This window comes from Xenopus laevis, chromosome 4L, assembly GCF_017654675.1.
Source record: "Xenopus laevis strain J_2021 chromosome 4L, Xenopus_laevis_v10.1, whole genome shotgun sequence".
Taxonomy (NCBI): Eukaryota; Metazoa; Chordata; class Amphibia; order Anura; family Pipidae; genus Xenopus; species Xenopus laevis.
In genome coordinates this window covers 91641762-91661947 of record NC_054377.1, presented here as the reverse complement: position 1 = coordinate 91661947, position 20186 = coordinate 91641762, and the positions used below count along the sequence as shown (strand labels likewise).

At 36.8% G+C, this 20186-nt stretch overlaps 1 protein-coding gene across 1 annotated transcript in view; it reads left to right on the top strand.

The window, feature by feature from the left end:
• Window positions 1-20186, top strand: part of nrdc.L (nardilysin convertase L homeolog) — a 50216-nt gene that overhangs the window by 625 nt on the left and 29405 nt on the right. The window contains exons 2-14 of the mRNA XM_018258427.2: window positions 4035-4215; window positions 4380-4461; window positions 5458-5611; window positions 6599-6672; window positions 6756-6851; window positions 9120-9242; window positions 9418-9475; window positions 10091-10164; window positions 14291-14360; window positions 15357-15434; window positions 16161-16281; window positions 16740-16798; window positions 16876-16930. Of these exons, the coding sequence (XP_018113916.1) occupies window positions 4035-4215; window positions 4380-4461; window positions 5458-5611; window positions 6599-6672; window positions 6756-6851; window positions 9120-9242; window positions 9418-9475; window positions 10091-10164; window positions 14291-14360; window positions 15357-15434; window positions 16161-16281; window positions 16740-16798; window positions 16876-16930 (1225 nt within the window). The remainder of the gene's footprint in view (window positions 1-4034; window positions 4216-4379; window positions 4462-5457; window positions 5612-6598; window positions 6673-6755; window positions 6852-9119; window positions 9243-9417; window positions 9476-10090; window positions 10165-14290; window positions 14361-15356; window positions 15435-16160; window positions 16282-16739; window positions 16799-16875; window positions 16931-20186) is intronic.

Here is a 20186-nt window from a genome sequence, read left to right as displayed (position 1 = left end):
CATATCAAATTGCTGCGCTGATCAGTTAGAGGGGATCTTAAGACCCCCCCCCTTTATTCAATTCAAATTGCTGCGCTGATCAGTTAGAGGGGATCTTAAGACCCCCCCAATATTCAAATCAAATTGCTTAGATGATCAGTTAGAGGGGATCTTAAGACCCCCCCCCAATTTTCAAATCAAATTGCTGTGCTGATCAGTTAGAGGGGATCTTAAGACCCCCCCAAATATTCATATCAAATTGCTATGCTGATCAGTTAGAGGGGATATTAAGACCCCCCCCAATATTCATATCGAATTGCTGTGCTGATCAGTTAGAGGGGATCTAAAGCACCCCCCCCCCAAATATTCATATCAAAATGCTGTGCTGGTCGGCTGCTGCCAGAGGGTATAATAACTGATCTCTGAATGTTGTTCTGCACATTTCCCTCCCTCTCTGCTTCAGGTTTTAAAGTCATGTTTGAAATTTAAAGGAAAGAAGGAGAAGCACCTGATGTCCATGCCTGCAGCAAAGTGCTGCTGTGGAAAAAGCATAATAGCAATGCAAAAGGGATAATATCACCCCCCAAATAAGATATTGTATTGCTCAATTTTATATTCATGTTTGAGGTTTAGATCCTCTTTGACACATGCATTTCTTTGAGGTAGAGCCCATAAATAAACTGCGCAAGGGGACAAATGTATCTTGCTGCTGTGCCTTAATGATTACGGCACCAAGACACATTTAATAGGCTACTTTGTTTATAAGAACACCCATACTGACTTTATTGCACCCAATAGTCAGAAGCACACTTTCATTTTTCTCTGTTTTTAGAGAGTTTAATTTTTGTTTTTCTACATATTGCTGTCAGCAATGATTGGGTAAATGAGAGTCATTAGTGTATAGGAATTGAAGTACAGGTATGGGATTTCTTATCTGGAAACCCATAATCTAGAAAGCTCCAAATTACGGAAAGTCTGTCTCCCATAGACACCATTACAATGAAATAATCCAAATGTTTAAAAATTATTTCCTTTTTCTCTGTAATAATAAAACAGTACATTGTACTTGATCCCAACTAAGATAAAATTAATCCTTTTTGGAGGCAAAACCAGCGTATTGGGTTTATTTAATGTTTACAAGATTTTCTTAATAATTTCTTAATACTTAAATTATGAAGATCCAAATTATGGAAATATCCGTTATCCAGAAAAACCCAGGTCCTGAACATTCTGGACAACGGGTCCCATACCTGTAGTGGCAAAATACAGTTTTGTACTTGAGGTCCTGGTTACATTAACACAAAGATATGACAAGCAAAATGGCTATGAAACAAAAGTATGTTTATATAAACATAGCTGCTGGAGAACACAAGGAAAGTTGTTACTGAGGCTAGGATTGGTGAATACACTTTGGGTAGTTGTTAATTGTTATAAAAGCAGATAGGGATGCAAATGATTGCAGTGTTAAATAGGTCATCAGGGGAGAAGCAAGAGTGACAGAAAGCACCTGGAGGGCTTCAGAGATTAAATGAATTGGGTTTTAGAAAGGAAGAAATGTGCTTAAGGGTGAGAAAAGCAGAGAAAAATTAAAGCATTGGGAGTGGTTTAAAAACAATAATGGGATGGTGGCATTGGTCACCTAATGGGGTGAGTATGGGGTAAAATGTTGGAAAGGGAAATAAGGGTGCAAAATGCAGAAAGTGTAGCATAAAAATACTTGTAGGTATCAAATGGACTGCAAAATATGGCAGGAGTTCAAGGATTATAGTTGGCAAGCCTTATTTTGAAAAGTTATGACAAGGCAATGTTTGCATCCAGGGTGTAGCTGTTGTGAGTTTTCTGTGCCAGGGTTGACTTGTAAGATTAATTGTACTGGAAAAGGGCATTATAAAATCTGTTAGAGCTGGTATATCCAGTTTTCATTCTTCTTACCCTGCTTTTCTTTACAAATTAAGAGAGCAGATCATATTGCCCTTGTTGCAGGCTAAATACAGGGGTGGGTACCTTGGCAGGCAGAGAGATTCATGAGGGTGTATACACAGAGAGAGCAATGTGGAGTGAGAGGTTGGAGAACTCTAGGGAGAATATCCTTAATGCTGTGGGAATAGAAATCCACTAGCAGATGGAAGGCAAAATAACTTTAGTCAGAGGGGAGATAGAAATTCAAGGGAATAAGCTAGAGGGAATATGTATGATTCCAACCAAGAACCAGCTTCTTACTTGCTTGCATTTTTTTGTTGTTGAGGATTTTATGTGAACTTCAGACTATTTTATTTTATAGCAGCTAAGATTTTTGTTCCATCCAGTGTGAGGTAGGGCACAGCATCAATGCTGAGCACTATACCCCACCCAGATCCAATACTGAGCACAAAAACCCACCCAGATCTTTATTTTCTAAACGAATAACAAGGAGGGAGAGAGGATTCAGACAGTTGAGTTGTCAAATAGTAAATGCTCCTCAGAGAAATGACCAATAATTTTGTTCATGCTGCCTCCCACTGACTTTAATAGAAAACTTGGTGCGGCTGTATTTAATCCACATTAGAGCATCTTTTGGCTGATACTTGATGCAATGTCAGGTGGTTTCAGTTTAACTCAGAGAGAGGCAGCACAGATGGTTTCGGCATTTATTAGGCAGTGGAGGGCCACAAACTGCAGTGGAAAAACCACAAAGTATGTGTGAAATTTATGAATTAAATCATGTTTATATAGTCATCAAACTTTAAATGATATTTATCTACTTTGGCATTCTGAATGTAGGAATGGTCAAAAGGGGAAAGGTATACTAAAGTATGGTGGTTGCAGAGCACCTACCTAATGTGGTATATCCCTTATGGTGTCCATACACGTTACACTAACAATAATGGTCGCAGAAAAGATTGTTTGTTTTCAGTACAAATTCTGAATCTTCAGATACAAAAGCTGAATCTTCAGATATACAGGTAGAAACAATAGAATTCTAACTCACAATTCAACAGTAAACACGGGCCGATATTTAATCAAAATTTTCTGACCTGGCCAGTTGATGAATCGATCGATTTCCAAGTCTTTTGCTGATATCGGTCTGCTCGTCTCCCGCTATGCACACGCCATACATTAATAATATCTTTGTGTGTATGGCCACCTTTAGACTCCATGAAAAGTGGGATCTTAAATAAGCAGGGATGCAAGTTATAAATAAGGGCTTTATTAATACATTCAGGTATAGGTTCTGTTATCCAGAAACCCATTATTCAAAAACTCATCTCCCATAGACTCCATTTTAATCAAATAATTAAATTTTTAAAAATTATTTCCTTTTTTCTCTTTAATAACAGTACCTTGTACTACATGATCCACACTAAGATATTATTAAGCCTTATTAGTTCAATTAATGTTTAAATGAGTATTAGCAGACTTAAGGTATGGTGATCCAAATTACAGAAGGACTTCTTATCTGGAAAACCCCAAGTCCCAAGCATTCTGAAAAACAGGTTTCTGTACTAGTGTAATGCAAGCTCCTTAAAATTGTCAGTAATATGTGTTATAGCCGAGTACATAGTTACATAGTTAAATCAGGTTGAAAAAAGACAAAGTACATCAAGTTCAACCCTCCAAATGAAAACCCAGCATCCACCCACACCTCTAAATACTTTCACATAAATATATATACGCATAGCTATACTAACTATAGAGTTTAGTATCACAATAGCCTTTGATATTATGTCCGTCCAAAAAATCATCCAAGCCACTCTTAAAGGCATTAACTGAATCAGCCATCACAACATCACCCGGCAGTGCATTCCACAACCTCATTGTCCTTGCCTACAAGTACTATGATATTAAATGTAGCATTAGAAATATGTTGCTTATACAGGGATATTTTCAGATTGCAGAATTTTTTTATGGGGTTAGTTGACAGGGCAGAGCTATGTTGCTTTTTAAGAACAGAACATTATAGTTAAAATTGCAAATTTCTGGCAATTAATATTTTTTCTGCAAATACGGAGCAACTCTTTTTCTACTGTTGTGTAATGTGTTTCTGTGATTTTATTTATTTTTTATTTCTAACCTAGGTATATTCAGCTTGATAATGGGCTGAGAGTGCTTCTCATTTCTGACTTGACAGTGGGTGACAAGATAGATGATTATGAGCAGGAGCAGGAGCAGGAACAGGAGCAGGAACAGGTACAGGAGCAGGACTGTGAATCCAGTGGAGATGACTTCAGTAACACGCAAGACACTGAAGAAAAGCTGGTATGGCAATGTGGTTCCAATGCTGGACCTGTGACAATAAAACTTTGTATGTCATGTTGTTGTTTGGTGGTCCAGATGCTTAGCCGTCTTTTGTCTGTTGCTTTCCCTAAATTATGTGAATGCTTATGAGTAATATAGAATACAAGGTTTCTTTTCTTCTACAGTCTGCTGCTGCCTTGTGCGTTGGCATCGGAGCTTTTAGTGATCCTGAAGAATTGCCGGGAATGGCTCATTTCTTGGAGCACAGTAAGCATTGTCTTTGTACATTCATACCAAAAGAAGCTTGTACGTGTTTTCCTAGAAAGGCAGAAAATAATAAAACACATAAAAATGAAACAACTACTGGTATAGGATTGGGTTTTGGAAACCCTTTATCCAGAAAGCTCAGAATTACGTGAAGGCAATCTGTCATAGACTCCATTACAATCAAATGATTAACATTTTTAAAAATAAATTCCTTTTTCTCTGTAGTAATAAAACAGTACATTGAAATTGCTCCCAACTGATATATAATTAATCCGTATTGAAAGCAAAATAATCATACTGGGTTTAATTATTGTTTAAATGTTTTTAGGAGGGAGAGTCAAATTACAGAAAGATCTGAAAAACCCCAGGTCACAAGCATTCTGGATAACAGGGCCCCATACATGTATTTCATTAAATGAATGGTGAAGCAGCTCATCATCTTGAGGAGTAACTTCATTTCCAGTGTTTGAATATAAAGTGATTATGTAAAACCAGAGACCCATGTATAGTCTTACATCTTAAATGCAAATTACTATTCTCATTTAATGCCTGCTAATGAGAATAAAAGCTCAGAATGGAGGGAGAGGAATGGAACAATGGAGTTAGATGTCACTGTAGCTGCCAGGGTCCCAGTTTTAGGGACAAATAGTATATTTGTCCCTAAAACTGAGGAGTAACTTCATTTCCAGTGTTTGAATATAAAGTGATTATGTAAAACCAGAGACCCATGTATAGTCTTACATCTTAAATGCAAATTACTATTCTCATTTAATGCCTGCTAATGAGAATAAAAGCTCAGAATGGAGGGAGAGGAATGGAACAATGGAGTTATATGTCACTGTAGCTGCCAGGGTCCCAGTTTTAGGGACAAATAGTATATGGGTCCAATTTAGTTGTCAAGCTTACAGGATCAACATATGCCATGCATGTGGATATTGGCATATACCTTAATGTATTGTCCATGTAATGCTTTCAGCGCCTCGTTTTTCATTACAGTGGTCTTTATGGGGAGTAAGAAATATCCTGATGAAAATGGCTTTGACGTTTTCCTTAAGAAATACAGTGGCAGTACCAATGCATCTACAGATTCTGAGTATACCATTTACCAGTTTGATCTCCAACGACAACATTTTAAGGAAGGCTTGGACAGGTGTGGTGTTTTTGTCCAAACCACTTTCTTTTATAGATGAAATTTGAGAAATAAATGACAGATATTTGATAGGTGTGTATTGGTAGTATACAAAATCAGATTGTCTTATAAGACAATAGTATGGTTTCAAAACACTGAACCTTTTGATATTCAAAACCACTGACATCATGTGTTCTCATTAAGAACATTTTTGTACCTGTTAATCAGTCTAAATACAGCAGTATACTCTTTCTTTGTCTTTTAGTGTCTGCCATATCTCAGTCCCACCAGTGGATACATTGATGATGCTTGTGTCTAATGTTGTATTATGCACTTAAAAACATTGCTAGTCAACTATACCACTTGTACATTCTACTATGGGTGTCCATTATTAAAAAGATGATATATACATCTACACTGAAATCCTGTCATGTCATATTTCTATGATATACTGTTATGTTGTTCCCCATATTTAATTCTTATACAGTTAATTACCCATAAAAGCTGTATGTAATGATATTAGGGTATATCAGGCATTTTAAACCTATGGGTCACCATGCTGTTTAGGGTGGATCAACAACCCTAAATACAGAGAATTTTCCACATTAGAAAAGATTTAAAAATGAATGAATTTAAAATGAATTTAAAACAAATTTCTGTGCGGTTGAGATAATTCTCTGTCTCAGTTTTTACCCTTGTTGCTGTAGTTGCTGTAGACTTTATAATGGGAGGGGGATTATGTAAAATGTAAAGTAATCGACCAGTGAAATAATCCATAGGAACCAGTCAGCAGGTCGCATTAACTGGTTAGCTGTTTGAAAACAATCAGCTGTTTGCTCTGGGTTACTAGATCTTTGCAAGCTGTGCAGATTTTATTACATTATATTGTATGTATGTGCTTCTTTGTCTTCCTGTATTTTATGTCTCCTTCAAAATGTTTGGTACCCATTTGTCACTATGTATTGAAAAAAACAACTTTCTCCTTTTCTACTGTATTTATTTCTGCAGATGGGCTCAGTTCTTTACTGCCCCACTGATGGTCCGTGATACAGTAGAAAGGGAGGTGGAGGCTGTTGATAGTGGTAAGTGTCATATTGGAGAGCAGCTCATACTGTGGGAAAGTGTTCTTGTAATTTAAGTTGAATTCTTTCTTGCAACATTGCAGAATTTGAGATTAGCCGACCTTCTGACATGAAAAGAAGACAAATGCTTTTTGCAAGCCTTGCCAACTCTGGCCACCCTATGTCCAAGTTTCTCGCCGGTAAGTATTATGTTTTCACAGCTATAGTATTGCATGCCATTTTGCCTCAAACCGAACTGCCTAACATTTTACCATTTTTGGCATTTGAATAGGTTCCTTTACCCAAAAAGGGAGTATAGAATATGCTAACATAACCGTCTTATACTTTTTTTTTTTAAAACTGCTTATACTCTCACCCCTTTAAGTGTTATAATGGAACATTACATGCCTAAGTGCATTGTTCCCAGGGTTCTAATATCACTTTAATTAGTAAAAGGTGACTACAATTACAAAGCACATCATAAAAGCTACTCTTCAGCTGTATTCAGGACAAAGGTGCCCAGATATTACTAATGTGCAGTGAACTTAAGCAGGTTTTTATTCCATCAGATATAGTGTAATAATTCAGTTATATTCATAGTATCTATGCAAGTGCATATATTTTCAAAAACAGGGTTTTTTAGTTACAAAGTTTTGATCATAAAATTGGTTATAAAAAATCAGTTGCATTACATTAAACTTAGTAGTAGTGCACAGTGAGAAAATATTGTGATATTTGTTAAATTCTGTTATTGGGAACATAGTTTAAACCACATTTCTAGATCAGTTAAAGTGATATTTTAGAGCACCTTTAGTGTAATTCTCTCATGTAAAAAACCATTCCTTGTGAGATTATCAATCTATTTTTCTGTTGCTTAGATTTGGAGACCTAGGTGTAATGACCATACATATTCTGCTGCAAGAGAACAGGCAAAAAATGGCTGAAAAGGGCTCTTTCAGCAGGAGGGGAACTTTGTTGAACTAAATTCAGTGTACTATTACTTCAGTGCAATTCCACACCACCACAGGATAGATGTTTTTCTTGCTACACAGCTGAGAGAGCTTTCCCTTATCCCTGCCTGCTGCATGCTTCCCTTCCTGATCTCTGAGGGCTATGTCACATGTGGCATTTGTACAATGCTGTATAAAGGTGCAAATCGCCAAATAAGCATAAGTATAGATTGTCTTAAGATACTAGCCGCCATATGTAATATACGGCTCTAAGTTTGCCTAGGAGCAGTAACCCATAGCAATCAATAAGATGCTTGCATTTAAATAGTTGACCAGTAAATGCTGCCTGCTGATTCGTTGCTATGGGTTACTGCCCCTGGGCAAACTTAGTGCCTTTTATTACATAATCCCCTAGATCATTTTCAGGGTTACAGGATATAATTCCTCACTCCTGCAGTAAGAACTAAGCGGGAAGACTTCTTCCTTACTCCGAATAGCCTAGTCAGATAATGAGACATATTCTCATAGACACCATGTAGGCATACCTCCATGTCTTATTCACCAGTTTTTGGTTTGAAGTCATCAGTAGCAGTTTGCCTCTTTTTTTTTTTGTTATATCCTTGGCCCCAGAACCTTTATGAAAGATCTCAGCACTTTTCAATATTTATATTTGTGGGCAATTATCTGGTGGAGACTCCACTAGTGGATCAAAATTTGTGATTACTTTTCCCTCCATGGAGAACCTCCACTGTGATATTTGCTTCCATAAAACATCTCACTACTTCCTATTTAAGGGAATACCCTTTATGTGATTCTGGGCACTTCCTGCTTCCCAAAAAGTGAACCACTCTACTCTTACACACCCTGACTTTACAACTGCCCCCCTTTTACATGAAACGGTAACCATTTGAGTCCACAGTGGATTTGATTTTGGCCACCGACAGTCAAGACAGCCTGAAGAGCTTTATGAACTGAGGTCTCCTGTAGATCTTTCTACATTATTTTGACCAAGCGGCACTAGACCCAACTTTTCCCCAAATCAGCATTTCAAGTAGGTAATGCAGCAAGGGTTGGCCAGAAGATCCTTGGTTTGTGAATCTTGTACAGATGTTAGCAGTTTAACTTCCTTCCTCTTCCTGTTTGATAAAATCTATTGAGTCATATTTCCTTAGAAAGTATGGCACAACCAAATCTGTCATTCCTAACATGCTAAGGGTCAGAAAAGTAGTCTCCACCCGTTACACATTAAGACCTTTAAGTCTTTGCTATAGGACCGCAACCTTAGCCCTCATTGCACCTTTCCTTTAAAATGTAAATATTTTTAGTGGAGAGTATCTATTTTTCCTTTGCTACTAGATTATACAGAAACAGTGTTCTGCTCTTTTCTGTGACTTTTAAATTTTGACTCTTAGATTCCTTTTATTCATTTTGTGCATTTAATGTGTATTTTTTTCCTTTTGAAGGACAGGTACCTTGGTGTTTTATGATCTTGTTATTTGTCACTGTTACTCATTGCAGGAAATGCTCAGACCCTGAAACATGAGCCAAAGAAGAAAAATATAGATCCGCATTCGAGACTAAGAGCGTTTTATGAGAGACAATACTCTGCCAGCTACATGACTCTCGCTGTGCAGTCTAAAGGTATGGTACCATGGGTATTTGCAGGGATAGCAACATGTCTCATTAAACCAAAAAGAACATTTTGTTATAGAAAAATACCCAGCTTGTTAAGAAGGAAGATCTGGGAGATGTGGAACAAGCCAAGATTAGTGGATCCGATGACATGGCTGAGTATTATTTTTTTTTCTTCCTACAGAGACCCTGGGCACTTTGGAAAACTGGGTGAGAGAGATTTTCAGCCATATCCCAAATAAGTAAGTCTAGCGATAACCATAACCAGTTTTTTTTTATTTTGTAACATCTGTAGATGAGCAAGATTCTGCTTAAAGGAAAGCCATAAACCTGTATATTGCAGGCATGTATAAAATTTTATTACTTAAATCAACCCATATTTGAACTACATTTTTACATAAATAAATCCTTTTTGTGTTTTTTTTTAAAATATGTGAAGTGAATTTTGCAAAAAATGATATTACTGGGTGATTTTGTTAAAATGTTATTGTACATCAATGTCTAAATTAAACCACAAACTAATATGCAACCATATGGGGAAAATGACTAGAAACCATTAAATCACATGACTTTTCGTTACACAAACAATGAAATTGTGAAAACTTTCATGCCCTGTGCAAAAGTTTTTTTTGTATCTTTCCTTATGCAAATTAGGGTTCAGATTCAGTTATGGATATGGCTAAATCCCTCATGAAAGATTCTGAATTCAGCCAAATGGCAAAATAGTGGATTTGGTGCACCCCTAATAATTTTGGGGAAAATCGTATCCACATCTTTTAAACACTGATTATTATTGTTATTGACATTATTGATTTTACACTTATTTTAACCTTAAATTTATTTTTTTCCCTCCTTAGTGGGTTACCAAAGCCAGATTTTAGTAACCTTACAGAGCCTTTCAATAACCCTAAATTCAATTTACTATACAGAGGTATGTAATCTTGTTTATTTCCAGTCCCTATTTAAAGTGTATGAATAGCTTGAATTAAATGTTTTGCTGTGTTATGCACTAAGTTTGCAATCAGTGTATTTTCTAAAGACTTCATGTTACATCATTTTATTTAGGCAGAATGACTTTTATTTAGAAAACGGAATTGTTTCCTGAATTTGCTTTTAATTGAATTGCTATTGACTGAACAACCTAGCCTTACGTTTACCGCATTTAAACTCTCGTTTTATTATATGGCACTGAGTGATTTGTGGTCTAACAGGGAAAATTAGTTCTCATCTGAGATAGAAAGGTAGTTTTGTGACCACAGTCCTCAGCGTCCTACTTTTTCCCCATGTGGGGTCCCAGGGCCTAGAAATCAATCAGGCAGTTGCTTCTTGGGACTTCTCCACCTCTGCATTTACTTTCTTTTCCTACTTTATTTCTTAAATGCTGGTTTTGGTTTTCCTTTTTTTTAATGATTTAATGAATTCATTTTCTTAACACCGAAGTGTAAGTTTATATATTATATTATATTTTATTAATAATAATATCAATATACCTCAACCCACTTACTAGGTTTCTGGTTGTTTTGAGCAAGCAGACAATGAATCCACACCAATAAGCTTATATTAAAGATATATATATTGTGAAATAAATCAATTGATTGTTATACATTAATGATTACACATAGGGGCACATTTACTTAGCTCAAATGAAGCAATAGAATAAAAAATACTTCGACCATCGAATTGGCTACTTCAACCTTCGACTACGAATAGGATTCGAACTAAAAATCGTTCGACTATTCGAACATTCGATAGTCAAAGTACTGTCTCTTTAAAAAAAACTTCGACCACCTACTTCGCCACCTAAAACCTACCAAGCATCAATGTTAGCCTATGGGCTAGGTCCCCATAGGCTTTCTAGCCAATTTCTGATCGAAGGAAAATCGTTTGATCGATGGATTAAAATTGTTTGATTCGAAGGATTTCATCGTTCCTCTGATAGTTCGATCGACCGAATAGCGATAAATCCTTCGACTTCAATATTCGAAGTCGAAGGATTTAACTTCGACCCTAAGAAAATGTGCCCCTTAGACTAAACAATAATTATAATATTTACAGTTACACATTACACAAGTCTACATTGTTGTTACCAAAAAGGCAGGGGAATTGAGTTCAGCATTATCTCTGCCTTCCCCTCTGGGCTGCATTCCTCACATGTTGTCTTGTCCCAGGCTCCTCTGGCTTCTCCAGCTCTTCCTCTCAGCTGCCCAGCTCCCTCTTCCTCTGTCCTGTGTTCTTTTATCCTGGGCTCTCTCCTGCCCCCACAGAAACCATTCCAACTGCCAAGATGCTGTGATAAACCCCCCAACTTGCCTACATCCTGTAGAGCAAGTTTTCTTGCATACAGTTAGTTGATGTATGGTCCCCACAGCAGACATAGGACTTAGTAGTCATAGGAAAACCTTTGTTATGATAATTGGGGCTTCGTGTAAGTTCCCTGAAAAACTGCTTTCCTATTAAATACCCAAAATGAAGACGGCAATTTCTTACAGAAGAATTTAAACTTTTTTAACAACCAATTCTGATAAATCTTTGATTCACTGGCAATCTGAGATTGCAATTAGTACTAGCACTCACACTTTAATTTAAGGAAATTAATTTTTAAAGGTGTATAATTCAAGGTTTTAGATATTGTTTTTCTAAGTATCTAATTAAAAATCAATTTAAGTAATTAACTGGAACACAGCACTTTATCTCAACAAACAATTAATCAAGCACAAGCACTTTGTTATTTAATTAATTCATAATATATTCAAGTATCGATTAATTACCAATGAATTACACCTGTGATGACAATTTAAGTCATTTAAATTATTGATAACTGCACACAGCACTTTGACAGTGGGTAAAGACTGGGAATTGGTCAGGTGGTGGAGAGAAGGTTTTTTTTACTATTTTTCTCTATAAAGTTATGATTTTATTCCCCCCATACCATATTTATGTGTTCTCCTGCAGTCTGTAGACATTTATTATGCAGCTAGATTAACGGGTATCCTTAATTTGTTGCATCCTCAAGGAATACTAATATACACTATAAGCCAAAAGTATCAATGCCCTCCTAAGTTTTTCTAAATTTCTGTCCACAAGTAGTGTTTACACCAGAATTATTTGTCAGGTTATACCTTCCTGAGTGCTTGTGGGCGACTTTAAAGATTGGTGCACGAGATGTAATAGTGGTCTGTGTCTATATTCTATGCTTGCTATATACTTAAAAAGACTGGGGCAGGCTTTCCTTGTTTTAACACAATAAATGTCAGGGCTCTATGCAAGCTGATCAACACCTGTAACTCTGACAGCATGCCAGATGTGATCTTTAGAGAATACAATATCTATACTTCTTAAGCATAGTACAGATGAGATAACGGTTATATTAATAGTAGCGTTTCTAACTCCTCTTTTGAAAACTGGACATCAGTATATTCAGTTTGCATTGCACTAGATACACAAAATCCAGTGCCATTTAGAATGTGTACTGTATTTAAACAGTTGTGCTTATTAACTATGCAGAATTAGGCTTTTTATATGAGCCCTGTTTTAAAAGAGTGATCTGTCAACAAGTGTGGTTATACAGCTTTTATGATGAAGCAACCCTAAATGTTTGGCTGGTGCTGTGGGTGTGGTTGTTGCTAAAGAACTAGAGAATTTGAACAAAACTCAACAGCATTTTGAATATAATAGATGGGTGACAGCTGCCATTAATAACATCTTGTTGAGAGTAAACTGCACCATATGTTTTACTGATAATTTGGTGTCTTCTCTGTGCAACTTGTACCAACAGAACTAACTTGGAGCTTTTCTCAAAATGTCCCAAATAGAATGGCCATATATGTTCCTCTTCAGCTGAATTCATGTGGAATTTGTATGTTATCTTCATATTCCATAGGTCAACATAAATAAAGTGGGAAATTTGATTATGCAGGTAGCAATACTGGTAAAGGGAATAGACCATTCTGATTTGCACTGGAAGAGATTTATTTGCAGAAGGCAAGACTAACTGGAAAAGAGTTGCTGGATTATTTTGTGGGAATCAATTGTGTGCAGCAAATAAATCTTTCTGCAGAAGATCTCATACATCACTCAGGTTACAGAACTGGCATAGCAACATTATTAAAAAGATAAAGCAGCAATCTACCTGCGGGCAAGAACATTTCCAGGCATGTCATTCTGTGTACTTTGATATCTGGCCACCTGCTGGCAAATACCTTAACCTTAATTGGTCTCATTGATATGAAGATTTAACTTTGCTCTAAATTAATGTCACAAACTTAATACACTACTGGTGTCTCCTCTGTGGTCTTAGGTGCATTCATTGGAAAGTGATTTCCCTGATGAATTAAATCATTTTTTCTTTTGGAGTAGACAAATGCTGGCAATTGAATTCAAAACAAATATGCTTTTCTTTAATACAATTGGGCCCATTTACATCTGCAAGTGCTGCGAGCAAAGTGCAATTTCGAGCACAATCACTGTTTTTCCCACAGTACAGTGTGTTCCCCCAAAATCCAGAGTAATTTTTGTTACAAAGGGGACGATGCACTTGATGCAAGTGTACTGTGCTTGGAGTAATGACATCCAATTCATAAGAATTAACACAACTGCGTGCACATTTCATAGCGGATGCGGTTGTATGAAAGTCCACTTGGCCTCATTTCTAGTGTTTGCTGTGGGAGTGCGCTGTGCAAAAATGGAACTTTGCAGCTACTGCCTGGTAATAGGTGCAACTGCACTCTATTCCAAACAGAAGGCAGGAAGAACTGAGTGTCGCTGAACCCAACTATACAGAAGTGCTACACATTCTGAAATACTTTGAGTGCAGAACCACAACTGCCCTTGAGGATGTAATTCAGCCCTAACTGTGCTTTTATATCATAAAGCCTGTGTAAAAGAATATCTTTGAATATTTTAATTTATATACCTGATAATTTAAAAATTGCCACTCCCAAAATATGGCAGTGTTTTTGGTTTTATGTATGAGTCTGGTCATACAGTGCATATGACATGATGGTGCTAATAATCTGGCTATAACTTCTTCATTAACTCACTTTCTTATCTTCTTTCAGTTGTCCCCATTTCGTCAGATCATTCGCTGACCATATCATGGCCTATGCCTCCTCAGCATCTTTATTATAGGTGAGGACTCACTTTTCTCAAAACTTTGAAGACCTTCCCTGTAGGACTTTTGGTCACTGTCACCTAACATTGGGTTTTCTGACAGGAGTCCCAAACTCCTCTACAACTGACAGTTGGGGAACTAGTACATTACTGACTGAGAACCAAACCCCTTGGAGCATTAAGTATTTGTCTGAATCCACAAAAATTCAGCTGAATACAAAACCTGGGCAAATAGCAAACAAAATGCATCAGCTATAATTAAAAAAATGTTGCCTTCGTGCTAATGGCTTTGGCGGAACACTAAAGCTAAACCAAATGTGAATACTGGGATTCGGCCAGACCCTGGGCTTGGTGCATGCCTAATTCTTGTATATTGTTCAGTCTCATGATGCACAGTGTTCTGCTTATTAACTAAATCAGTTTAAATTATTAACAGCCAACACCCATGTTTCAAAAGGCCATCTCTATTTTAATCAAAAAATCTTAATTTTTATAAAATAATTTCCTTTTTTCTTTGTAATAATAAAACAGTACTATGTACTTAAGCCAAACTAAGCTGTATGAGTCCATATTGGTGGCAAAACAATCATATTGGCTTTATCTTTTAGAAGACTTAATAAATGGAGATCCAAATTACAGAAAGTTCCCTTACCTGGAAAACCCTAGGTCCCAAGCATTCTGGATAACAGATTACATAACTGTACTATGAACTGGGACAGTCTTAAAAGTCAGGCACTTGATTTGGGGTAATTTGAAGGCAGACATCTCCACACCTTTGTTGCATTTGGTTGTACTGTATGGAATACTGAAATTGAATTAGTATGTTGATTTAGGTGTGGGACCTATGTTTTGTAAACAAAAAAAGTTTTTCCCCCCTCAAATAAAAGATTTGATTCAGATAACATTTTTATATTTTCAACTGTTAGATTGTATTTTTTGTTGTTGCAAAGTGAAAGTTTTGCCTTGAATTTCAGACCATTTCCAACTTTCCTTATGGTCGATTTTATATTTTAGGGTCAAGCCCCTTCGTTATTTCTCTTGGCTGATTGGACATGAGGGCAAAGGCAGCATTCTCACCTTGCTACGAAAGAAGTAAGTGATTTTAAGTGGTGACTCAATAAAAAAAAATTGACACTGAAATATTGCTTGTTGCAAGTTTGAAAAAGAAGATAGGAACGTGAACCAAGGGAATGGGGGCTTGTAAATTTCCACATAGAATTGTAATATGATAACATTTGTGTTTGTATTTTTCAAAGATGCTACTTTATTGGCCTAAAAGTTTGGTTTTGGGTTTCTCTTCTTTTCAGTGCCATGCTGTGTGTTTACCAGCAACACCTGGTTTTTTTAGGGGGTTGAGGGATATATGAGAAATAAATATAACACTTGATGTATAATTTATGGATCAACACAAAGGTACATAACTACAGAGGAAGCAGGCCTTGCGACTGCAGGGGGGCCCAGGAGGTAAATGGGCCACATGAGGCCAAAAAGAGTGTTTTCAACATATATTGGTAAAACAGGACAATCTCTGGTTATGTTGGGGGGCCTACGTGCCCATTGCCTTCAAAGTGTATTTGCATCATCCATATAAACTGGAGGTCCCCATATTGGTCAGGCGTTCTCCAGTGTCAGACAAAGTGATAAGTTATATAAATGACTAATTTCATAATAGCCTAGGCCCTATTGCATTTTGGGATGGTTGGGGAGGGCTGCAGCTGTCCAGATTCCATGTATTTCTTTCTGTTGCCTACTTAAGGAAGATGTAGCATTTACTGTCACGAATGCCTGTTTTGACTAACAAGTCCCATTCATCTGTAGGTATTGGGCTGTGGTTCTGAATGGAAGTAGCAGTCCTTATGGTTATGAACAAAATTCAACCTGTACTGTGTTTACCGTTAACGTCACATTAACAGATGCAGGATATGAGAATTTCTATGAGGTATGGGCTGTTAAATGTATACATTAGCATTTTCAGTTGGCAAGTGATGATTGATGCTCTATAAACAGTGGCAGTTACAAACATTGTATATAATGTGTACTCTTATAGGTAGAACATTATGGGTTCTTATGGAATTACTAGGTAAACTTACAGTATCTCTAAGCCCCAACATTTTGCTTTATTCTCCATAATAGTTAAGCTCTAAATGTTGTAGATTTAACAAAACAATAATGGGCACCACCATACTGGGCCAAATTGGAGCTTTTCTTAAATTTGTCGTTGCACAAGGTTAAATCAGTTAAATCAGCGATACACTTGTTTCCATAGATAACAACATTAACAGATAAGTACAGTAAAACCTCATAAACATACCTCCTTATTAAAGCAAATGAAATTGAATTCTGTGCTGTAACACTGTATACTTTCATATATTTTGTGTCTTATCTGTTTTTGTGCAGGTAATATATCTAGTGTTCCAGTATGTGAAAATGTTGCAGGTCTTGGGACCACAGGAAAGGTAATGTAACTGCCTGGTTGTCCTTTTCCCCTGAATTAGTAAAACTAAACACTTAAAGCCAACAATTTTGGTTTCAGCATCTTCCGGGAAATCCAACAAGTTGGAGCTAATGGGTTTCGCTTTAAGGATGAGGTAAGATTTAGCTTTTTTGAGTTACCAACTGATTTTAGATTTTTTTGCCTGTTTTAGCTATGACACATTTAGTTTTTGGACTTGGTTCTCTAAGCATATAGGGCAAGGGCTAAGTACAGATGTCAACATAGTTTGTTATGGCTCTGTAACCAATTGAAACAAATTGGGATTGGTATTATGTTTGTCTAGGGCAGCTAAAATAGTGAAAATACACATCAGATTATTTGCTATAGGTTACAAGGTTAGTTGTGCTGAGTAGGTCAGCATGAAACCGATGTAGGTCAGAACAATGGTGGTGCATATCAAACCAGTCTGAGTGTGGGTTTTAAATAAAGAGTTAATGGTGGGTTTGAGTTTTTTTCTGTCCTGCTTGTCCAATATGTTTTGTCCAAATAAGGTAAGAATTAGGTAATAAAATGTATGTACACTGTGCAGAGCAGGATGCTAAAAAAATCATGCAGTTACTTTTAAAATGGATGAAACTCCATGGGAAAAATGAAAACACTCAGGGGCGTGTTTACTAACATTGGAGAGAAATATCTGGAAAGATTTCTGGAGATGTTGCCTATAGCAGCCAATCAGATTTTTGCTTTTGTTTTCTAACTTATAGGTGGCCGTTTAAATCTAATTGCTGATTGGTTGACACAGGCAACATCTCCAGAAATCTCCCCAGATATTTATCTCCAGTGTTAGTAAACATGCCCCTAAGTACTACAGTCAGTTGTGGACAGTGTGGGGCTCAAAGGTGTATAAAATGTTTTAAAATAACAGCCACAGATGCTGTCTCTCTACAGGCACCCCTTCCCCATCAGCTCTGCTGCCAGATTTAGACAAGTATCCAGCAATAAGCTGGGTGATTTTTTTTTCTATCTACCTTATAGGTAGAGACCTGTGGAATTGGAATTAACAAAAATGTACCGACTCCTATAACTATAAATACAATCACTGAAAATAATCAAATCAGATTTAAGCTCTTCTATGAAGGAGGATATGGCAGAAGCGATTCTGTTTCTAAGAAGCTAAACTACAGCTATTTGCCAGGTTCAATTAATATATCAGATGTTTTAGGTTTTCCAATTGTGTTTGGTTTATGTAGTTATCTTTTTATTATTTTTTTTTTTAAATTTTTATTTTCAACAGTTAATTACATACATTCCAGTACAGCAGCATGAAAAAATAGAATCTTAAAAGGAGCATCCCATTATACAATTAAACCCCAATCGGTTAAAATTCCCTTAAAGTGATATTGTTAATAAGTGTCTCTGTATACAGCCAGTATTGTTACAATTCACCATACCTATACATGATACCTGTGCATTATCAATTTAAAATACCTGTGTTGTTTTAAATTACTGTTGTGAATTTAACATATATTATTAATAAACTTATATCCTTCCATTTATTGGTTCTTCTTCCCCTTTAAAACCAGTGGCAATGCTAATAGTACTAAATAAGAAGGAAAAATAATTAGTTAATGCCAGTGAACAATAGTGCCAGTGCCAGTGCTAAAATACCCACCAATTACTTGTAGTACTGCGGCGCATTACCCTTTTTGCTTGACCCATTTTGGCGCCTTGTTGTTTAGTGCTCGTGAATTTACTCATGATTAACAAGTGAAAGTGTTCTTTAGGGATGTTGGTTCCCTATAAAAAAAAAAAAAAAACCCCCCCAACCCTATTTGTTCCTTCCAGAGCTCAGCTGTACCCAGTTAAAACTCACCCTCACTACATACAAAGATAAAAAGACAAACCCAGCGACCACACAGAAACATTTACAAAAGAAAAAAACAAAAAAAAAAAAACAAAAAAAAAACCCCACAAAAATCCCCCAAAAAAGGGGGGGAGGGAGGGAATTCACTTATCTCACTTTCATGTTTAGTATTCTATCGCATATCTTCTTATCACAATTATAAACAAATAAGATTCTCCCACCAATACAGGCCCAATCTGCATATTATTAGGAGTAGAACAATAGTAGAACAATAGTACCTTCTTTCGCCCTCACATAAAAAGCAATTGTTACCACCATAAATACACTATATTATGCCACCCCCTACCTTCTACCCATGTTATATGCTATCTCTTATATAGGTGCCTCCTCAACTGACATATTGTTTCCACTTCCTAAAAATTCCCCATCGGATTAATATCCAGCCACGATTCCCATATTCTCTCAAACTTCCCCATACACCCTCTAGCCAGATAAGTAAGTTTAATAGACGGAAGTATTTTATTAATTAAATTAACCCATTGAATGACAGTGGGACTATTTTTACCCATCCAGTTCATTATCACCAACTTTTTAGCATAGAACAGTATAACCCTCATAAGTGTTCTAGTTTTGCTTAAGGGTACAAGATCATCCACCAGTCCCAATAAACAAATTTCCGGGGAGTGCACCTGGGGAAACGCTAAATTATCAGCCAAATACTGTGACACATCCTTCCAAAACTGCTGCACTGGAGGACAATGCCACACCAGGTGCAGAAAAGATGCATCCAACTCCTGGCACCTTGGGCATCTGGCTTCCAATTCTCTACCCATTAACTGAAGCTTTTTAGGGGTTATATATAATTGATGGATAAATTTGTATTGGACCAGCCTGTCACGCAAAGAAATTAAATCACAATAAAGTGAGTCAATAGCCTCCTCCCACTGTTCCCCACTAAGAGCAGGAAGTACCTTTTCCCAACGCCTCTGGGCCCTACTAAATGGTGGAGGAATAGTACCTATGAGTATCTGATAAAGCCTAGAAATCAATTTATCCCTCTTTGGATCTCGAAGTATTACCTCTACTGGAGGAATATTGAACTTCACCTCCAGAGTATCAAACTGAGCTTTAAAGGCATGGCGTAGTTGGAGATATCTAAAAAACTGTAATTTTGGTTCTTTAAGTTTTATCTGCAATTGTTGAAAATTAGGGAATATTTGATTTGTCAAAATATCTCCCAAACATTTAAGACCCTTTGAATGCCAATAAACGACATCCTGAAGGGTCCCAAAGTGGGGCAGATTAGAATTCCTCCATAGTGGCAAAAAAGGAGAGATCAAAGGAGGCTTATGGCCAGTATATGCGCAAACAATCCGCCATGCTTTAAATGGAACAGATATTGTGGATGGATAATTATCATAATCACTTAACCGTCGATATGGTATATTTTTAAGTGCCTCCAAAGAGCCAACTGTGGAGGCCAGCAATAACAAACCAGGATCCTCCTCATCACTATGAAACCAACTATGAATATGGTAGAGTTGAC